The 19,171-nt window shown below is 43.4% G+C and overlaps 1 protein-coding gene across 1 annotated transcript in view; it reads left to right on the top strand.

The window, feature by feature from the left end:
- TDRD9 (tudor domain containing 9) overlaps positions 1-19,171 on the top strand; it is a 395,653-nt gene that overhangs the window by 175,559 nt on the left and 200,923 nt on the right. Inside the window, exon 9 of the mRNA XM_089657266.1 lies at positions 11,199-11,260. Within this exon, the coding sequence (XP_089513392.1) occupies positions 11,199-11,260 (62 nt within the window). The remainder of the gene's footprint in view (positions 1-11,198; positions 11,261-19,171) is intronic.

Here is a 19,171-nt window from a genome sequence, read left to right on the forward strand (position 1 = left end):
GGCCATGGTACCCAATTGTTGGCATCCCCGAAAACAGACCGGGGAATAGGTAGGGATAAAGCTAGCTAAACGGGCAGGCGTATAATACCATCGGTATAGAATTTTGTATGCATTCTCAAGGATAATGACATTCCTGGAACACTTAGATAAAGTTTGGGTCATGTGCTGCCAGTCCTGTTGATCCAAGGTCCCCCCTAATTCAGACTGCCAACGCTGATAAGAACGAACCGGAGGGGTTCTATAAGATATAATGGAAGAATAAATCAAGATCATCAGACCCGGAGCATGAGGTCTATGTCTGCACTGGCTTTCAAAAGGGGATAGACGATAAGGTCCTGGATGCGCACGTATTAGAGTATGAATAAAGTGACTAAGTTGAAGATAACCAAAATGTTCTCGGAGAGAAATGTTATAAGAAGAACGCAGAGTGTCAAAGGTAATTGTTCTGGTGGGGGATATTAGTGAATGAACATCATAAAAACCATGCGCCTGCCCCCAGGCAAACTGTCTAGGGTTATCCTTACCTGGAAGGAATAATGGGTTATGCAATAGACGTATCAGAGGCAGGTGAGGAGAGATAAGGCCAGCGGAGTATTTGATAGAATCCCAAAGACGAAGCGAAAGCGTCAGCGTTGGGCTAAGGGTAGATGGTCGTTGGGAAATAGGGACCCATGGCAAGGAGGAGAGCGGTATCGGGTGAGAGTCCACCACAGCCCACAGGGGGAAATGGTGAGATGCATGAATATGAGCTAAAGGGGCAATGTTAGCCGCCAAATAGTAATACTGGAGATTTGGAACAGATAACCCGCCCGCACTCCGCTGCGCGAATAAGATATGTTTGCTAATTCTGGGTCGAGAAGAGCTCCAAATAAAGGACAAAAGTTTTCGCTGATGTATACGCAATATATGCGAAGGTACTGAAATTGGCAGAACACGAAATAGGTAAAGTAGTTTAGGGAGATAGGTCATACGGATTGCATTAATTCTCCTGAACCATGACAGCGGGAAATGAGACCAAGAAGACAATAACTCTGTCAACTCATGAAAGACAGTGGGAAAGTTAGCCTGATACAGTCCATCATATGTCAGGGTAAGCTTAATTCCTAGATATAAGGCCGAAAGCCATTGGAAAGGGAACGTTTGCTTCAAAGTAGTCAAAAGTGATGGTGGTAGGGTAACTAACATAGCTCTTGATTTAGCTGGATTAACATGTAAACCTGAGAGGGTTGCAAAGGAATCGAGAACTGCGAGCAAATTAGGCAAAGTAACCCCCGGGTTCGAGATTGACAATAATATGTCATCCGCAAACCACGACATTTTATGTTGGGAGCCTGCCACATCAATTCCCTTAATATCAGGATGTATACGAATGGCTTCTGCCAACGGTTCCAGGGCTAAGATAAAAAGTAGAGGGGAAAGCGGGCATCCCTGTCTAGCACCTCTGGCAACTGAGAACGTAGAAGATTCAAATCCGTAGTATCTAAGCTTCGCTTGAGGGGATGTATATAGCGAAGAAATCCATCGTAAGAAGGAAGGGCCAAAGCGGTGGAGGACCGACAGGAGATACGGCCAGGATAAAGTGTCAAAGGCCTTATTGATGTCTAAGGATAAGAGCATCATGTCGATTTTACGGGTATGGGCCAAATGTTGCAATTGTAAAATACGTCTGATAGCATCTCCGGCCTGCCTGTGGGGAACAAATCCCACCTGGTCCATTTTAATCAGACGAGAAAGGAAGGAATTCAATCGAGTAGCCTAAATCTTAGTAAGAATCTTCATATCGATATTGATAAGAGAGATAGGCCTATAGTTAGCCCAGGAAGAGTGATCTCGATCCGGTTTAGGGATCATAACCACATTAGCAGTTAAGGAGTCCGGGGAAAAATTCGAACCTCCTTTCACCGCATTAAACATAGCGGCAAGGTGGGGAGCGAGCACATCAGCTAATTTCTTATAATATAGTGCCGTGTATCCATCAGGACCTGGGCGTTTGCCCGTTTTCAGTTCTGCTATACATTGCAAAACCTCAGATACTTGGATATTACAGTCCATCAAATCCTTATGGGCCGCCTTTAAAGTAGGTAAGGGCAAACTAGATAAAAAGTCAGAAATAGACTGAGGGTCAGCCCGGGTGGGATCAGAGTACAGTTTAGCTAGTCTGTGCCGGAACTCCTCTAAAACCGCTACAGGGTTGCTCGTAAGGGTATTGCGACAAGTACGTAAAGATATCGGTTTGGGGTGTTGCGCAAAAGAACGCAATCTATGGGCTAACATAGAGTCAGGTTTGTTTGCTTTGCTATACCACTTCTGGTGAGTCCAACGTAAGGAGCGCTCAGCCTTATCTGTTAAGCACAGATCCAATTCTAAACGAGCCTGTTCCAACAGTCTACGATTTGACGGGTAAGGTGACTTCGATTCCAACTGACGTTGTTTAAGCTGTCGTTCCTTCTTGCGCCTTGAAGCTATATGGATAATATGTCCCCTAAGAACTGCCTTGTACGCTTCCCACAATGTTACTGAAGAAGAGACAGATCCCGAGTTTAATTGAAAATATTCCTGAGACTTACGATGTAGCTCCGTCTGAATCTCCTTCAGTGAAAGCAAGGAGTCATTCATTATCCATGAAGAGAAAGTTGGCCTACATAGGAGAGATCGACAGACTACCAAAATAGGCTCATGATCTGACCATGGGACTGTTAGGATAGAAATAAAACGAACCAAAGGGAGGTGTTTACGTGAAACGAATGCATGGTCAATTCTGGAATGAGAATGATGAGGGTGTGAATAATAAGTGTAGTCCTTCCCCTGAGGATGAAATTCACGCCATATATCTGCCAGATCATGGGTAACTAACGTCCGTGCTGATGTGGAAGGGTCAGAGCGTTCCGCTGGATATTTATCTAGTGCAGGATTTAGCACTAAGTTTGAATCCCCAGCCATCAGAAGCGTACCCCTTTGATGTGTGGCCAGGAGAGAACATAGGTGTGACAGAAAAGGTCCGGGGTTGACGTTAGGAGCGTAGTAGGACATTATGGTAACATCTGTGCCATGGATCGTGCCCTGGAGCAGAAGGTATCTGCCATTGGGATCAGCAATACGCTTCACACAGACAAATGGAGTTTTACTATGGAAGGCAACCAATACGCCTCTCTTTTTAGTGGGACCAGTAGCTTGAAATATCTGAGGGTAACGTGCATCAAAATATTTTGGGGCAGAAGTAGTGAAGTGGGTTTCTTGCAAACAAGCAATGTCAACTTGGCGAGCCCGTAGAAACTTAAATATCTTTACCCGTTTCTGTGGAGAGTTCATCCCCTGGACATTCAGTGATAACCAGTTCAACGACATGGATATCTAAAAAAAAGGAAGATTAAATCCACCACGATCCCCGGGAGCCCTGGAAAATTTTTTTTACAAAAACACAAGACATACATGACAAAGGACAAGGAGAAAGAAACAAAGAAGAAAGGAGAGGACAAGAAGACCTCTAATATACAAGCAAGATATCTGTAAAGCATAGAGATTGATTCAAACAATATAGTAATCAACTGTGGGTAAAACGCCCACATAAAGGCTAGGTAGCGGGCGGGACAGAAGACCAGACCGCTAGCCAGCTCGATGGGGGACACGACCATCCACCGGAACAACTTAGCATTGATATAAAATATATAAACATTATACAAACAACTAAGGCTAATACGCCTGTGAATAGGAAATCCAAAACTCGCAGGACAATAGAGATCTCAACCAATCAGTGCAGAGAAAAGTAATATCCACTCTTGATTGGAAGAGATAAAGCACACGAAAATATGATATCTCTGAACAGATCTAGATTCAAGTCTAGAAGGTGGCGGCAAAAAAAAATCCACATGGGACTAAACTACATACTGGCTGCCAGCTTCTAAACCTCAAGTCGCAGAGATTTCCTGAAAGCGCTGGGCCTGTAGGGATCAAAGGGCCTGTGAACCACTTTGACTAGGAGGAGATTTACGCGAAGACTGGGAATTTCGATGACGCGTAGATATTAAAGTCTCCTCACTCTGGGATTGTGGCAACTCCAAGTTGAGCTCCCGAAAGTGACGCCGAAGTTCCGCTGGCGAAGAAGCCTGGAATTGACGACCTTGAAAGGAGAATGAAAGCTTGAAAGGGAAGCCCCATCTGTACTTGATATCAGCTGACTGAAGAATCCGAAGATAAGGTCTCTGGGTACAATGTTTGGCAATCGTGACTGGGGACAGGTCTGCGAACATATGGACAGAGTGACCTTGAAACTCCAGAACTGAACGGTTCCGAGCCGCCTGCAGTAGTCGTTCTTTAGTGCGATAGAAGTGAAATTTAATAATAATGTCTCTGGGAGGACCCTCCGTGGGCTTAGGAGCTAGAGCTCTATGGATACGATCAAACTCCAGGCGTTCCATAGGAATCTCAGTGGCCAGCTCCTGGAAAAGAGCAGTTGCAGTGCCCTGCAAATTGGTGATTGCCTCTGGGATTCCGCGGATGCGGAGATTATCCCTGCGAGCTCTATTCTCAGCATCCTCCAACTTATCTTTCAAAGTGTCCAGCTCAGCATGTAAACCCTCCACATCTTGTTCGTGACCCTCCAAGACTGTAGTCGCCAGATCCATACGTTGTTCCAATTGGTGGGCGCGAAGACCCAACTCCTTTAGGCCTCTCGCCAGATCAGAAGATAATTTACATGAGGTAGTAGTAATCTCTTCTCGTACTATAGCATGAAATTTGTGTAGCAAGGCTTCGGGATTGTGTTCAAGAGAATCGGCCATCCCCTACGGGAATTGCCGCTGACTATCGCCGTCAGACTCGGGGTCACCTGGAAGTTGGGTGTTATCATCAGGCTCAGGCGGGCTGGGTATCAACTTAGCGATATGGCCCTGTGAAGGGGATTGCTGTCGGGCCCGGTGTTTAAGTTTAATGGGGGGAGTGCGGTGCATTGCCGAGAGTGGTCCACAGATTTCCAAGGCACCCTCAGACTATTGAAGTGATATGTTAGGGTGTAAAAGCCCAATGGCCGAGAAAAATGTCTCGGCACGGCACAGGGAGGTCACTCTGGCATTTCCTCCTTGACTCGTGTACGTGTCCCCCACCGGGGAGGTATTCACAGAAGGTTCAACATAATGCTACAGTCAGTGAAATATAGATGGTTATGGTATATAGGCCGGGTATGCAGACTGTGTAGAGGCTGCCACAAAATATCTCAGACACCCCTGATTTATCCACTGGGGAAGGGGATTATTAAGAAGGATTCCTTCCCCCATCCAGCACCATTCCTGCAGCAGATCAGATCCCCAGTATCCTGCTGGGATCCTGCAAGGATATGGTATAGTCTACAGGGCCACCAGGATGATCAGGGGAACCCACCCAGCCTGTCCCAACAGCTGACCTGTGTCCAGAAGCCGGTGGGCAAGGCGGTAGTGCGGCGGTCCGGCCGCGGCGGCTATTCGCTCCAGCCGCAGATTTAGGAAACACCGCGGCTTCACACGCCACGGTAAGCCTCAATTCGCCCCGCGCCCCAGATGCTCAGAGAAGGGGCAGAGCAACTCGACACCCCTCCTCGGATGTCAGGTAAAGTCTGAGCAGCTGGGGATCCACTGTGGGCGGCCTCCGCACCCCGGATGGCAACGGATGGAGGATCAGGGTGCCGGAGCTTCAGGGAGAAACATCTGCTCCTGGCGCCATCTTCTACTCCATTATTTCTCAATCAATTAAGCAGGTGAGAGGTCTGGAGTTGATTCCAAGTGTGGTATTTGCATTTGGAATCTATTGCTGTGAGCCTAAATCATGCGTTCAAAGGAGCTGTCCATGCAGGTGAAACAGGCCATTGTAAGGCTTCAAAAACGAAACAAATTGATCGGAGAGCAGCAACATTAGGAGAGGCCCAATCAACAGTTTGGCACATTGTGAGGAAAGAAGAACGCACTGGTGAGCTCAGCAACATAAAAAGGCTTGGACGTCCACGGAAGACAAGTGGTGGATGATCGCAGGATCCTCTCTATGGTAAAGAAAAACCCATTTGCAACATCCAGACAAGTGAAGGACACTCTCCAAGAGGTGGGAGTATCATTGTCAAAGTCTGCAATCAAGAGAAGACTTTACAAAAGCAAATACAGAGGGTTCATCACAATGTGCAAATCATTCACAAGCCTGAAGAATAGAAAAGCCAGATAAGACTTTGCCAAAAAAACATTAAAAAAAAAAGCAAGACCAGTTCTGGAAAAGCATTGTTTGAACAGATGAAACTAAGATTAATCTGTACCAGAATGACGGGAAGAAAAGTGTGAAGAAGGCTTGGAACAGCTCATGATCCAAAGCACACAATGTCATCTGTAAAACATAGTGCAGGCAGTGTGATGGCATGGGCATGCATAGCTTCCAGTGGCACTGGGTCATTGGTGTTTATTGATGTGACAGAAGCAGCTAGATTAATTCTGCAGTGTTTAGTGATATACTTTGTTTAGTGATTTACTGTCCGCTTAGACTCCACCACAATGCAGCAAAGTTGATTGGATGGCGCTTCACAGTACAGATGGACAATGATCCAAAACACACTGCAAAAGCAACCCAAGGAGATTGTGAAGGAAAAGAAGTGGATGGCTGAGTCAGTCACCTGATCTCAACCCAATTGAACATGCATTTCACTTGCTGAAGGCAATTCTAAAGGCAGAAAGACCCAGAAACAAAACAACTGAAGGCGCCTGCAGTTAGAGCCTGGCAAAGCATCAGAAAGGAGGAAACCCAGTCTTTGTTAATGTCCATGGGTTCCAGACTTCAGGCAGTCATTGCCAGTAAAGGATTCTCAACAAAATATTAAATATGAACAATTTATGATTATATTCATTTGTCGAATTACTTTTGGTCCCTTGAAAAAGGAGGGATGGCTGCTCTTAAGAGGTGTAATTCTTAAACCCTTACTGCAATGTGGATGTACGTACCCTCAATTTAAACCAGAGTGTGCACGTTCAGCCCACATCCATTATATAACTATACCTTGAATATGTTTTGGTCAATACCTGAAAAAATATTAAAATTGTGCCTGTGTCCAAACATATATGGACTTAACTGTGTGTGTGTGTGTGTGTGTGTGTGTGTGTGTGTGTGTGTGTGTATATTGATCTATATATCTATCTCTTTGTGTATGTTTCTTGTAAATCAGCTATTAAAAGCCTAAACTTCAATGGCCTGAGCTTCCATTTTTACCCAGGGTGCTTTCTTTATTCCATGTCAAGATAATGTGCAAATGACCGCAAAGTGTGGCTCTGCATTTGTGGCCACTTGCAGAGTTGGGAACCAGAGCACTTAGTATAATGGGATATATGCCATATAGAGCATTAAAAATATATTTTTAAGGTAATTTTTGACCGCTTACCCACATTTTGCGGGCGAGACGTGTCTCTGGTGAAAGCGACATAATCCTCCTGATGCTTTCTATTTCGGGATGGATGTGAACGCGCCTGCGCTCCCCGCTGGCCAACATCCCCCCTGTTGGTCCAGGAAGAGAAGAGAACACCACACTTAGCACATTTAACTCTTTGAACTCCCCTATTAAGCCTTTGATCACCCAGTCACGAAGCCAGTGCCATTTGTACAGTGTCAGGATATAAAATGTTTCACTGATCGCTATATTCCTGCCACTAGCGACATCCAGTAGCGTCAGGGTCTGTAAGCTCCCCTCCCAGCCAGGGTCAGCTAGTATTATTGCCCACACACTATGGCACTCACGATTGTATGGATCAATATATTGATCACGAACATAACTACTAGTTTCTCCTTTGTATAGTTTCTCCAAATACACAGTGTTAGCAGGATTGGCCCTGTTCGCTGCCAACACTAGCGTTTTATCCCCTTCACTCTTTTTCACTGAAGATTTGTATCAATTGTGGGCCAAAGCAATTTATACGCACAATACATCGCCACCCACCCAAAGCCAGACAATTCTCTTGGAAACCTGTCACGGTTTCTGAATTTAAAACCTTTGTGCTTAACCCTCAACTTGGGCATTACAGAAAAGAATGATTTGTGGTCATATTGGTCCACAGACCCGATTCATTATATGCCGATGTTCTTTGTTACATATATGCCCAACATGGACCAGCAATGTACTGGAATGTCGCTAGACTTTGGTTATACCGGGATTATGCCTGCAGCTACAGGCATCATCCTGGTATTTTCTATTCTGCTGGCGTTCAGCTTTCATGTAAAAGCAATCCTAGTGGCCAATTAGCTGCTAGATCATTTTTGCAAGCAGCCTGCCACCTTCCACTGATTTCTTGGCCTCTCCTGTCCCACAGGGGAATCCAAGAATGCAGCCTGCAGTTCTGCCAGCTGACTATAGAGCTGATCAGAGAGCAGAATGGCTCCAAACTTCTCTATGGTCTAAGAGCGGAAGCTGCGAGCATTTCATCATTTCCGTTTCGCTGGACATTAACAGCGCCATTTTTAAATTGGAAAAGCATTTGATCACACTGATGTTGATTTGATCAGATGCTTTAAGGGCAGAGGAGATATCTATAGAGTATAATAGACCCCAGATTTCTCAGAAAAGAGAACCTGTCACTGCCTATTGCTGTCATGGGATATTTACATTCCCTGTGATAAGAATAAAAGTGATTAAAAAAAAAAAAATCATTCTTTTCCTTTCCTTCCTTCACGTGCTACTGCGTAAAGGCGAACGCAAGTGTTGGTCCAGTGTTGATATGTAAACAGAAATTGCACCATTTATGTAAGGTATCACAGCGAATGTCAGATCGAGGGCAGTAATTATAGCACTAGACCTCTTGCGTAAATATAAATTGATGACCTGTAAAGGCTTTTAAAGCTTCACCTATTGATATTAATGTATTCACTTTTGTCGCCATTCAACGGGCATGAGCAATTTTTAAAGCATGTGATGTTTGGTATCAATTTTTACTGTGTAACATCTTCTTTTATAGTTTATCAAACCATTGGACAATATATTGTGTGTTTTGTGCTTTTAAAATTCTAAAAAGGGTTATTTTACCAAAAGATTTTTTGTTTTAAAAATCGCTGCTCAAATACTGTGACTTAAATAAGTTTCAATACCCACTGTTTTATTTTCCTCGGCCTCTGCTTTAAGAAAATATATATAACGTTTGGGGTTTCATAGTACTTTTTTAGCAAAAAAAAAAAGTTTTCATGTGAAGCAAAAAGTCTCAGAAAAAGGCTTGGTCTATAAGAGTGGGTGGTATGTGGCATAATCTTCTAATGTTGTCCCTGAAATGTCAGGATGGTAAAAGCAACCCCTCCAAATTACCCCTTTTTGGAAAGTAGACACTCCAAGGTATTTGCTAAGAGGCATGGTGATTATTTTGCAGATCTCATTTGTTGCCAAAGTTTTTGGAAAATGAAGAAAGACAACAAAAATGTATTTTTTCTTTTCTTTTTTTTCTTTTTGAAATCCCTGTGACAAAAATATCTTTAAAATACTCACCATGCCTCTTATCAAATTCCTTGGGGTGTCTACTTTCCAAAAAGGGGTCATATAGGGTTTTTTTTGTACTATCCTGGCATTTTAGGGCCTGCAAAACTTTGGTAGTGAAGAAGTGATATGAAGAAATAGCCCTTTGAAAGCCTGGATGTGGTCATTGGATTTTGGGGGCCTGTATGTAGCTAGGCTGCCAAAGTCTCCCTCACATGTGGTATCCCCATACTCGGCAAGTAGAAGAATGTGTTTTTGGGTGTTATTCCACACTTACCCATGGCAAGCATGAGCAATATATCATTTAAATGACAACTTAACAAAAAAAAATTATTTAAAAAAAATTTGTGGCAAAAATAAAATTTCCATGGACTCAGCATGCCTCTCTGCAAAGTCCTTGGTGTGTCTACTTTGCAAAGAGGGGTAATTTGGGGGGTGGTGGTGGTTGTACTGCTGTGATATTTTAGCACCTCAAGAAACGTGATAGGCAGTCAGAAAGTAAAAGCTATGTAAATTCCAATATATATACCATAGTTTGTAGATGCTATAACTTTCACACAAACCAATTAATATACAAGTATTATTTTTTTGTTACCAAAGACGTGTAGCCGAATACATTTTGGCCTAAATGTATAACTAACTTGAGTTTATTGGAGATTTTTATAACCAAAAGTGAAAAATACTTTTTCTGTCAATTTTTGGTCTTTTTTTTTTTTTTTATAGCGCAAAAAGTACAAAACTCTAAGGTGATCAAATACCACCAAATGAAAGCTCTTACTTGTGTGAAAAAAAGATGTACATTTCTTTTGGGTGAAACATTGCACAACTGCGCAATTACCAGTTGAAATAGAGAACAACAAAAAAATGGTTTAGTCATGAAGGGGGGTAAATCTTCCGGAGGGCAAGTAGTAAACCCAAAAGCAAACATTTTATTATGCAAACACCAGTTCTTAGATGTGATGGCTGCAGTTGTTTTATTTTCTAGAATTTCCTTTATTTTCACCTGGTGATTCTGCCAGCATGTTTTTTTTTTTTTAACAGAACAATCTGTCCTACATATGTAGCAGTTAGAGGGTTGAGATCAGCTTTTATTTATGTAAAACCTTTATCCAAAGAAAAGTTGCTTTTACCCGACTAGGCACCATAGCTTAGAAAAAGTGTTACTGGCCATATCACCGGATGATAACCAAGGCATACACGACATGTATTGATTGGTAAGTTGCAACATGTTACATTTTTATTTTTTCAGCCTAATACTGCTTTGAGTCATCTTCAATTTATTTGATTGGTGGATGTAAGATCATTTTTAAAATAGTTGTAAAGGCTGGAGGTTTTTTACCTTCATGCATTATGCACAAAAGTAAAAAACCTTTTGTATGCAACAGTGCCCCCAACCCCCTCAATACTTACCTGAGCCTCGTCGCGATCCAACGATGTGAATGACAGCCTTGGCTGCCCGGGTCTCTGCCTCCTCAGTGGCTGAGACCAAAAGCGGTCGCCACTGGCTGCCACTGCTCTTAATCACAGCCAGTCAGCCAATGAGGGGAGAAAGGGGCAGGGCTAAGCCACTGCTCTGTGTGTGAATGGACTCACGGAGTAGTGGGTGCCCCCATAGCAAGAAGTTTGCTGTGGGGGCGCCTGACTGGAGGGAAGGGTCCAAGAGAGCCTGTGGGGGACCCAAGAAGAGGAGGATCCAGTTTAGTAGTTGTATTATATCTCGTAATCTTATTGTGCCTTTCGTCTTCTGCAGGCAAAAATCGGGCTTCTCCAGAATGGGCACAGAATCAAACAGCGTTTTGGTGTTCTTACCAGGTAAATGATTTTATTTTCAACCTGTTACTCTCATGTTAAGTTAATTTCCGCTAGTGTTGTCTGTTTTGGGCACTATAGGTTATCAGCTCACTGTTTTACAATGAGGGGCAACGATCATTAAGGTGTGGAACAACTCCTACCTTGTTGGTAGTGATTTCTCCTTTAAGGAGTTCACCTTTACAAGAAACTGCCTATGAAGGTAAGGAGCGTTTGTAGATAAAAACAAATTGCTGCTCTGACTAAAGTTGTATAATGCCCTTGCTATACGGAAGGGGATAGGGGGCCCTTTGATCCCTCACCTGGCCTTTCCCTTTACCCCTCAGGTGACTTCTCAAAACAAACTGCAGCTTTGTCTTAAAGTGCGTGCAGTAGAAGGGGGAGAAGTTGAGGGCGGTAAAAATGCACAGCGGAGCTACAATTTTAATCACCCCCAAATACAACTGTAGATGAGACCTAAGGCTACATTCTTACTGCTGATTAGGGCTGGTGCAAATTGTAGTGACAGTTCCTTCTGTGGCAGCAACAATTTATACCTATGCTCAAATCCCCATAGCTTGTACATGCATATATCAGGTGATAAAATTGTGTACGCCCATTTTAGCACTAAATATACAAGAAGAACCCCTCTGCTCACTGTTATTTACCTTTTCCAGCAAATGTTGCAGTAAAAATAGGAATTTCTAGTTCACACATATTGCAATACGTGTTTTAGCTGGCCAAATGTGTCAGAGTAATCTCTTTTGGCCAATCCTACTCTACTCTGCCAACATGTATTGCAATGTGTGTTAAATAAAATTAATTTTTCTTATTTTCATTGACGGACACGGCTTCTTATTCATTACCAAACGGTTTTGTAGCCCCACCTACAGGAGTAAAACACTAGGTAGAGAAAAGCTCGGTTCTTCATCGGTCAGTCCTCTTTGCCTATAAAACCCCCTCTCTATCGGCCTCCAGTCATTCTGCTTAGTGTCTCAAGAGTATGAATTAACTTATTTTTATGCTGGGACTTGTGGTCCTACAGCTTTTTTTTTTTTTTTTTTTTTTTACTTTTTTACTTTTCCCTGGGATTTTTTCTATATACAGACAGGCTGGATAATTTAGATCCTGTGGTCACCCCAGTCTGACCAGCAAGTTTGTGGAGACTGCTCGTTCCTTGATCAGTCGGCCGCGACTATGCCCAATCTTGGACTCGGGCAGCCAGCGGCATAAAAGTCTTGTAGGGACACACATGACCAGGCACTTGGTCTGTGTCAGTGTTGCTTTTGTGTGATATCCCTTCAGCTTGGTGGAGAGGAGGATCTTTACTGGGAGCCATACCTGCATGCTCCATTGGATTGGTAATTAAATATGCCCCCCCCCCTTTGGGACGTGGTGTGGGTACTTCAGGGACTGCCAACCCTGCATTCTCCCTCCTGCTACCCAGAAGCCTGTGATCTCCTTTGTGGCCTTGTCTTCCATACCCACACCTGTAGGAGTTTAAAGTGGGCTTATTCCTTACTATGTGGAGCCTGGGGGAGCTGGTCAGAGACCAAAGAAGGTTATTTGTCTCTTCATTGTGTTGGTAAGGCTTTTCATTCGGTCTGGTGGTGTGGATCAACCTTGCCAGGAGGTACAGTTCCCCGCTGCTTGAGCAGGCTCCCACCTGATAAAGAGGGGAATTCATGAGGGGGACTCCTCTCATGTGTTGCGATCGTGCGCACCAGAGGCAGAATGCAGCCTCCATTTTGTTAAGAATCTCCATTTTCTCCTCTCATTCTTTTCCCCCTCCCTCTCTGAGAGGCACAGACATTTGGCCAGTGTGTGTGCACTGGTTGTGTGTCACTGGCAGGCTAGGGCACAGCAGGGAACCCCAGAGCTATAAAACATTTTTGAGCTAGATGCCTGGCTGTCTGGGTGAGCTGTACCATATAACACCTCGTATAAGATAAGGCAAACTTTTCCAGGAGTTCAAGGCATTCCAGCGAAGCACGAACCAGATAACCACTTTTCCAAAATCCATTTTTCCCCTATGGCTCATATCTTGGAATATGAAAGACTTGCATAAAAACCAGACATATCGTCAGATTGGCTAAGAGGAGACAAACAATTTGATGGGTCACTCTCCTTGTCTCGAATACATAGGAAAGCAGAAAAGTAGATCTTGGGAACCATTTAGTGTAGAATTTCATAATTCATATCTAATCAATCCTCAGACGTGTCTGCATAATAATCTACCCGCAGGTGGAATGTCACTTGTGCATAGGAAAAGTTATGAGGAAAATATGAGTTATGAGAGATTCTGGCTCTAGTTGAGGTATCCGCCCGGGGACCCCTCCCTAAACAGGGCATTGGTCCTGGACTTCAGAGACACCCCCTGCTAGGGAACTACAAAATGGGCTGTCAGGCCTAAGAGAGTTAAGTTGAAGAATTCTCACATTTTACATCAATACCACCTGGGGAGACCCCGTACCCTTTCGCTCTGAAACTTGATGTGCTAACCCAGGACTTTGGCAAGTACCTTAACCCTTTAACCTCTCTCTGTTATCTCTTTGCTGTGCTGTTGTTCTCTGTATATTTATATATACTGTATATTGGTTACATCTTTGTTCTGTAAATATTTTTATTGCACCCCTTTTTGACTTTTCAGTAATAAATCTTTCCTTCTGAAAGTGTTCACCTTTTTCTATAGCTCTTAATTGCAATTTACGAATTCCTGCCTCTAAAAGAGACGCTACTGTGTTTGTTTTACCCTCTGTATAACTGGTCTGTGGTGACCGTGTTATACAGACGATTACCTCAACCATTCTAGTGTTATTGCGGATATCGCCAAGTTTCCTCTCTCTGTACAAAGAGGAGGTGGTGGAAGTTTTAAGGGTTAATTGCGTAATTAACCTGACCCAGTAACAATCGCTCAGGCTGCCGGTAGATCGATTGTGGTCCAATAGCTGGAAAGTTGTTGTGCAGGGTGCGGATGGGTGTGGCATTGTTACGCACGTGACATCGCTGTTTCTGATTGGCCAGTCCTTCGGTCACGAGTTTGGTGAGAAGGTCAGGGGTCTGACGCCGCGTCTGTCACATATTGATGACCGCGATCGTGGGATCGTCACATATTGGTGGCAGCGATCCCGCGTTCATCGCACCATATAACCATTCCCACGCAGCCAGAGGAATTTGTGATCACCCCATCTAGGGTGGTGCTGATCATCTTATTACTGCTTTTTAGCTTTTTTTTGGGCTGCATAAGCAGTGGCTATCCCCTATAGGTCCCAGCATGCCTTCACTGAAATTTTGATCACTTCTATAGTGAACATCCTTTGTCGATGCCTGGCGTGAAAGCAACCCAGTACTTCGCAATTATACTTGTTTTTGCTAGCCTCACAATTCTACGCACATTGACCACATTTTTCTTCCCAGAGCTTCTGCTCCTTTGTTTTTGTATTCAATTATCAAAGCAATGGTCTGACCACTCGGCGGTAATAGTTGCGCTGTCCTCACTGATTTTCAAATCTATTGACCTTACCTGGTTCTTAAATGAGTCTTGCATATCAACAGTTCCTTCTTCTTTATCAAACTAGCCCTGTGAGACGATCTACTCCAAAATGCTAATCCATGGCCTTTCTCCCATTACTCTCTAGGAGTCCCATAAACCAATTATTAGAGGCACTTGTATAAAGATAGCTTTCCAGATGAAACGGGATAAAATTTCCCGTCTAAAATAGATGGAACGGGATTTCCAATCCCGTTTTCTGCAATTTCAAGTGCATCCTGCACAATCCAATAGGCTTCTGTTGGAAAAATGTGGATTTTTTTCTATATACTTACCTGTAAAATCCATTTACTGGAGTATGTCAAAGGACACAGAGCAGGCTATTCATGACTATATGGGTTATATGCCACCTATAGGTGAATGGGCACTGGCCAACCAATGAGAGAGAAAATCCTCCTCCATATAACCCCTCCTACACAGTAAGTACTTCAGTTATTTTAGAAAACAATGAAATTCCAGAAAGAGGGGAGGAACCTCGGTGTCCCGTAATGTACTCCAAGAAATGGATTTTACAGGTAGGTATGTAGAAAAATATCAAATTTTCTTTAGTGTACATCATGGGACACATAGCAGGGTTTTCATGACCATATGGAATGTCCTAAAATGATAAAATAAACTGAGGGGTGGGTGTCACCATGATGGCCTCCACCATCAATCTCCCAGGACTTACTCAGCTGTATGTAAAATGCTGCTGCCAAAGGCAGAATCCTCCGTGGTTCTGACATCCACTTTTTATAGAACCTTGTGAATTAATGAACTGAAGACCATGTAGCAGCTTTGCAAACCTGAGCAAGTGACGCCTGATGGTGGATCACCCAAGATGTCCCCACACTTCTGGCAGAGTGTGCACTTACCCGAAAGCATGGGACCTTAACATTTAAACCATAGGCTTGAACGATTAACTGATGGATCCAAATGGAAATGGTTGATTTGAATGCTGCCTACCCTTTCCTATGCCCCTCTGGCAACACAGACAGAATATCAGACTTCCTGTTTTGCGCTGTCAACCTCAGGAAGATACTTATTGCCATACCACATCCAGGGTATGCAAGGATCTCTCTTGCTGACTGAGGCCTAGGAAAAAATGAAGGCAGGATAATAGCCTTATTTAGATGAAAAGTTGAAACCAGCTTCTTTAAAAAGGGCGGATGAGGTCTCAAAAACACCTTATCTTGATGCAAATCCATAAATGGTTCTCAAGAAAGAGCTGCCAACTGCGACACCCTTCTTGCAGAATTGATTGCCACTCAAAACATAACTTTCTGTTTCAACAGGAGTAGTGCAATCTCCCTAATAGGTTCAAATTGTGGTTTCTGCAAAACCAAGTTCAGGTCCCAAGGACATAAAGGCTGTCTGGCAGGAGCTGCTGCACTCACTACTCTTTGCAAAAAAGGTACGAACCATAGAGTTTGACGCAATGGGTCTCTAGAAACAAATAGCCAATACTGAAACCTGGTCCTTAGTACCAACAGCCAACCTTCTTTACAGACCTAATTGAAGAAAAGACAGAATTCTACCAGTGACATATTTCTGTGGAACGCATTTCCGGACCTTACACCAGGAAATGTAAGCCTTCCGTGTTCTGTAATAAATGTCCCTAAAAGATACCTTTCCAGCATTCAACAATGTAGGGATGACCAAGTCCAATACTCCCCTGTCCTACAGAATATGGGTCGCAATAGGCACGTCGACAAATTTAGCAACTGTAAAGCCTGGTTCAATATATGTCCTTGAGACAGCAGGTCTGGCCGGCACATCGCAGACCAAGGCCCGTCTATTGTCAACTTCACTAAATCTATGTACCAGGCCCTCATGGACCAGGCAGAGGCAACCAGTATCACAGGAATCAATTCCTCCAGAACACTGTGTAAGATGTGGCAGCTGCTGAATCGGAGGAAAAGCATAGATCATGGAAATCTGGTCCCAAGGAATCACGAAGGCATCTACCCCTGCTGCACTAGGGTCCCTTGCCCTGGACACGAACCTGTCGACCTTGATGTTAAATCTGGATGCCAACATGTCCACGTCCAGGCAACCACATTGCTGGCAAATTGCCATGAAAACCTCGGAATACAAAGCCCACTCCCCCAGAATATACTGTTGGGGATTGAGATAATCTGCCTGCCAATTCTCTACTCCCAGAATGAGCACTGCTGACAAACTTGGAACAATTTTTTCTGCTGAAGCCAGAATATGATTCAGCTCCTCCTGAGCCCTTCAGCTCCTGGTACAGCCTTGGTAGTTGATACAGCAGGTAAAATAAGTATTGAACACATCACCATTTTTCTAAGTAAATATATTTCTAATGGTGCTGTTGACATTAAATTTTCCCTAGATGTTGGTATCAACCCATGAGATCCATATATGCAAAGAAACCAATACAAGTTTAGAAATTAAGAAATAAAATGGAATGACACAAGGAAAAAGTATTGAACACATAAAAAAAGGGTGGTGAAAAAAGGCGTGGAAGCTAAAACACCTGCTTAAATCTATCAGTAATTAGAAAGCACTCCTGCCCGTTGTCAGTGCAAATTAATATCTGCTGGTTCAGTCTCAACTGATGGCCTATAAAAAGGTGTCTTATTACCAAGGTGTCACACAGTAAAGTATGTCATGATGGGGAAAAAGCAAGGAGCTCTGTCAAGACCTTCGCAACCTTATTGGTGCAAAACCTAATGGCATTGGTTACAGAAGGATTTCTTAACTTCTGAATATTCCAGTGAGTACTGTTGGGGCCATAATCCGAAAGTGGAAAGTTCATCATTTCACCATAAACTGGCCATGACTAGGTGCTCCTTGCAAGATTTCTGACAGAGCAGTGAAAAGAATTATCAGAAAAGTTTTCCAAGAGCCCAGGACCGTTTGTGGAGAGCTTCAGAAAGACCTGCAATGAGCAGGTACAATTGTTTCACAGAAATCAGTAGGTAATGCACTCAACTGCCATGGCCTGCATGCACGCTCACCACACAAGACTTCATTGCTGAAGAAAAAGCATGGTGAAGCTCGTTTAAAGTTTCCTGTAAAATACTGGGAGAATAGTCTGGTCAGATGAGACCAAAATGGAACTCTTTGGATGCCATAATACACACCATGTTTGGAGGTCAAATGGCACTGCACATCACCCGAAAAACATACTAGCAGTGAAGTTTGGAGCTGGGAACATAATGGCATAGGGCTGTTTTTTCAGCATACAGTACTGGCAAGGCTTTCTTGATTAAAACGTGCTGCCATCTCCCAAAGATGATGAACATGAAATCAGGGTGGACATTTTAGCAAGGCAATGATCCCAAAAACAAAGCCAAGGAAACTTGCAATTGGTTTCAAAGACAGGAAAATAAAGCTGCTAGAATTGCCCAGCCAATCGCCTGACTTGAATCCAACAGAAAATCTATGGGAAGAACTAAAGTTCAGCATTCATAGAAGAGGCCCATGGAACCTTCAAGATTTGAGGACTGTATGGAAGAAAGGGCCAAAATCACACCTGAGCCGTACATGCGACTAGTTTGGCCAAACAGGAGGCATCTTGAATCGGTCATTACCAACAAAGAATTTTGTTCCAAGTATTAAATACATTTCAGTTAGTGTGGTAAATACTTTTCCTTGTGTCATTCCATTTTATTACACATAACATAATTTGTGAACTTTTTTGTTTTGGTTTATATGTACAATTGCATTCCTTGTTACCAACGTGGTGAAAATCTCATGTCAATAGCACCTTTAGAAATAAATTTAATGAGAAAATGGTGATGTGTTCAATATTTATTTTACTTGCTGTAAATGCAACAGTTGTGGTGTTGCCGAAAAAAATCCTTACTTGCAAACCCTGAAGCTTGGATATCCAATACCTCAGGGCAAGCCAAACATCCTGAAATTCCCAGCTATTGATGGGTAGAATCTTCTCTCGTGGAAATCATGTCCCTTGGACTGTGGTTTCCTCCTGAACAGCCCCACAACCGAAGAGGCTGGCATTGGTGGTTACCAACTTTATGCCAATAGCCGAAATGCAACTCCCTTCCTCCAAATTCCGAACCACCAACCACCAGTTCAAGTTCCACAGTACTTCAGGAGACAGAGACATATAGTAATTCAGGGCTGGAACCTTCTTGTTCCAAACAGAATGTTCCTTTGTATCGGTCTGCAGTGGAACTGTGCATAGGGAACTGCTCAAATGAGAATACCATCTTCTCAAGTAACCTCATGTAGAGACAAATGAAAGGAAACATATTTGCCTTTTACACTGCAGACCTGGTCTCTCAAGGCGCAGCACTTCCCTGAAGGCACAAACACCTTTTCCTGAACCTTGTCTAGGATCAACCCCAATTACTCCAGCCTTTGTACTCGTTCCAGGGCCCACTTATCACAGTTTAGTGCCCAGCTGTTTCAGG

Source organism: Staurois parvus, unplaced genomic scaffold, assembly GCF_062004578.1.
Source record: "Staurois parvus isolate SC_StPar_1 unplaced genomic scaffold, SC_StPar_1.0 ptg000978l, whole genome shotgun sequence".
NCBI lineage: Eukaryota > Metazoa > Chordata > Amphibia > Anura > Ranidae > Staurois > Staurois parvus.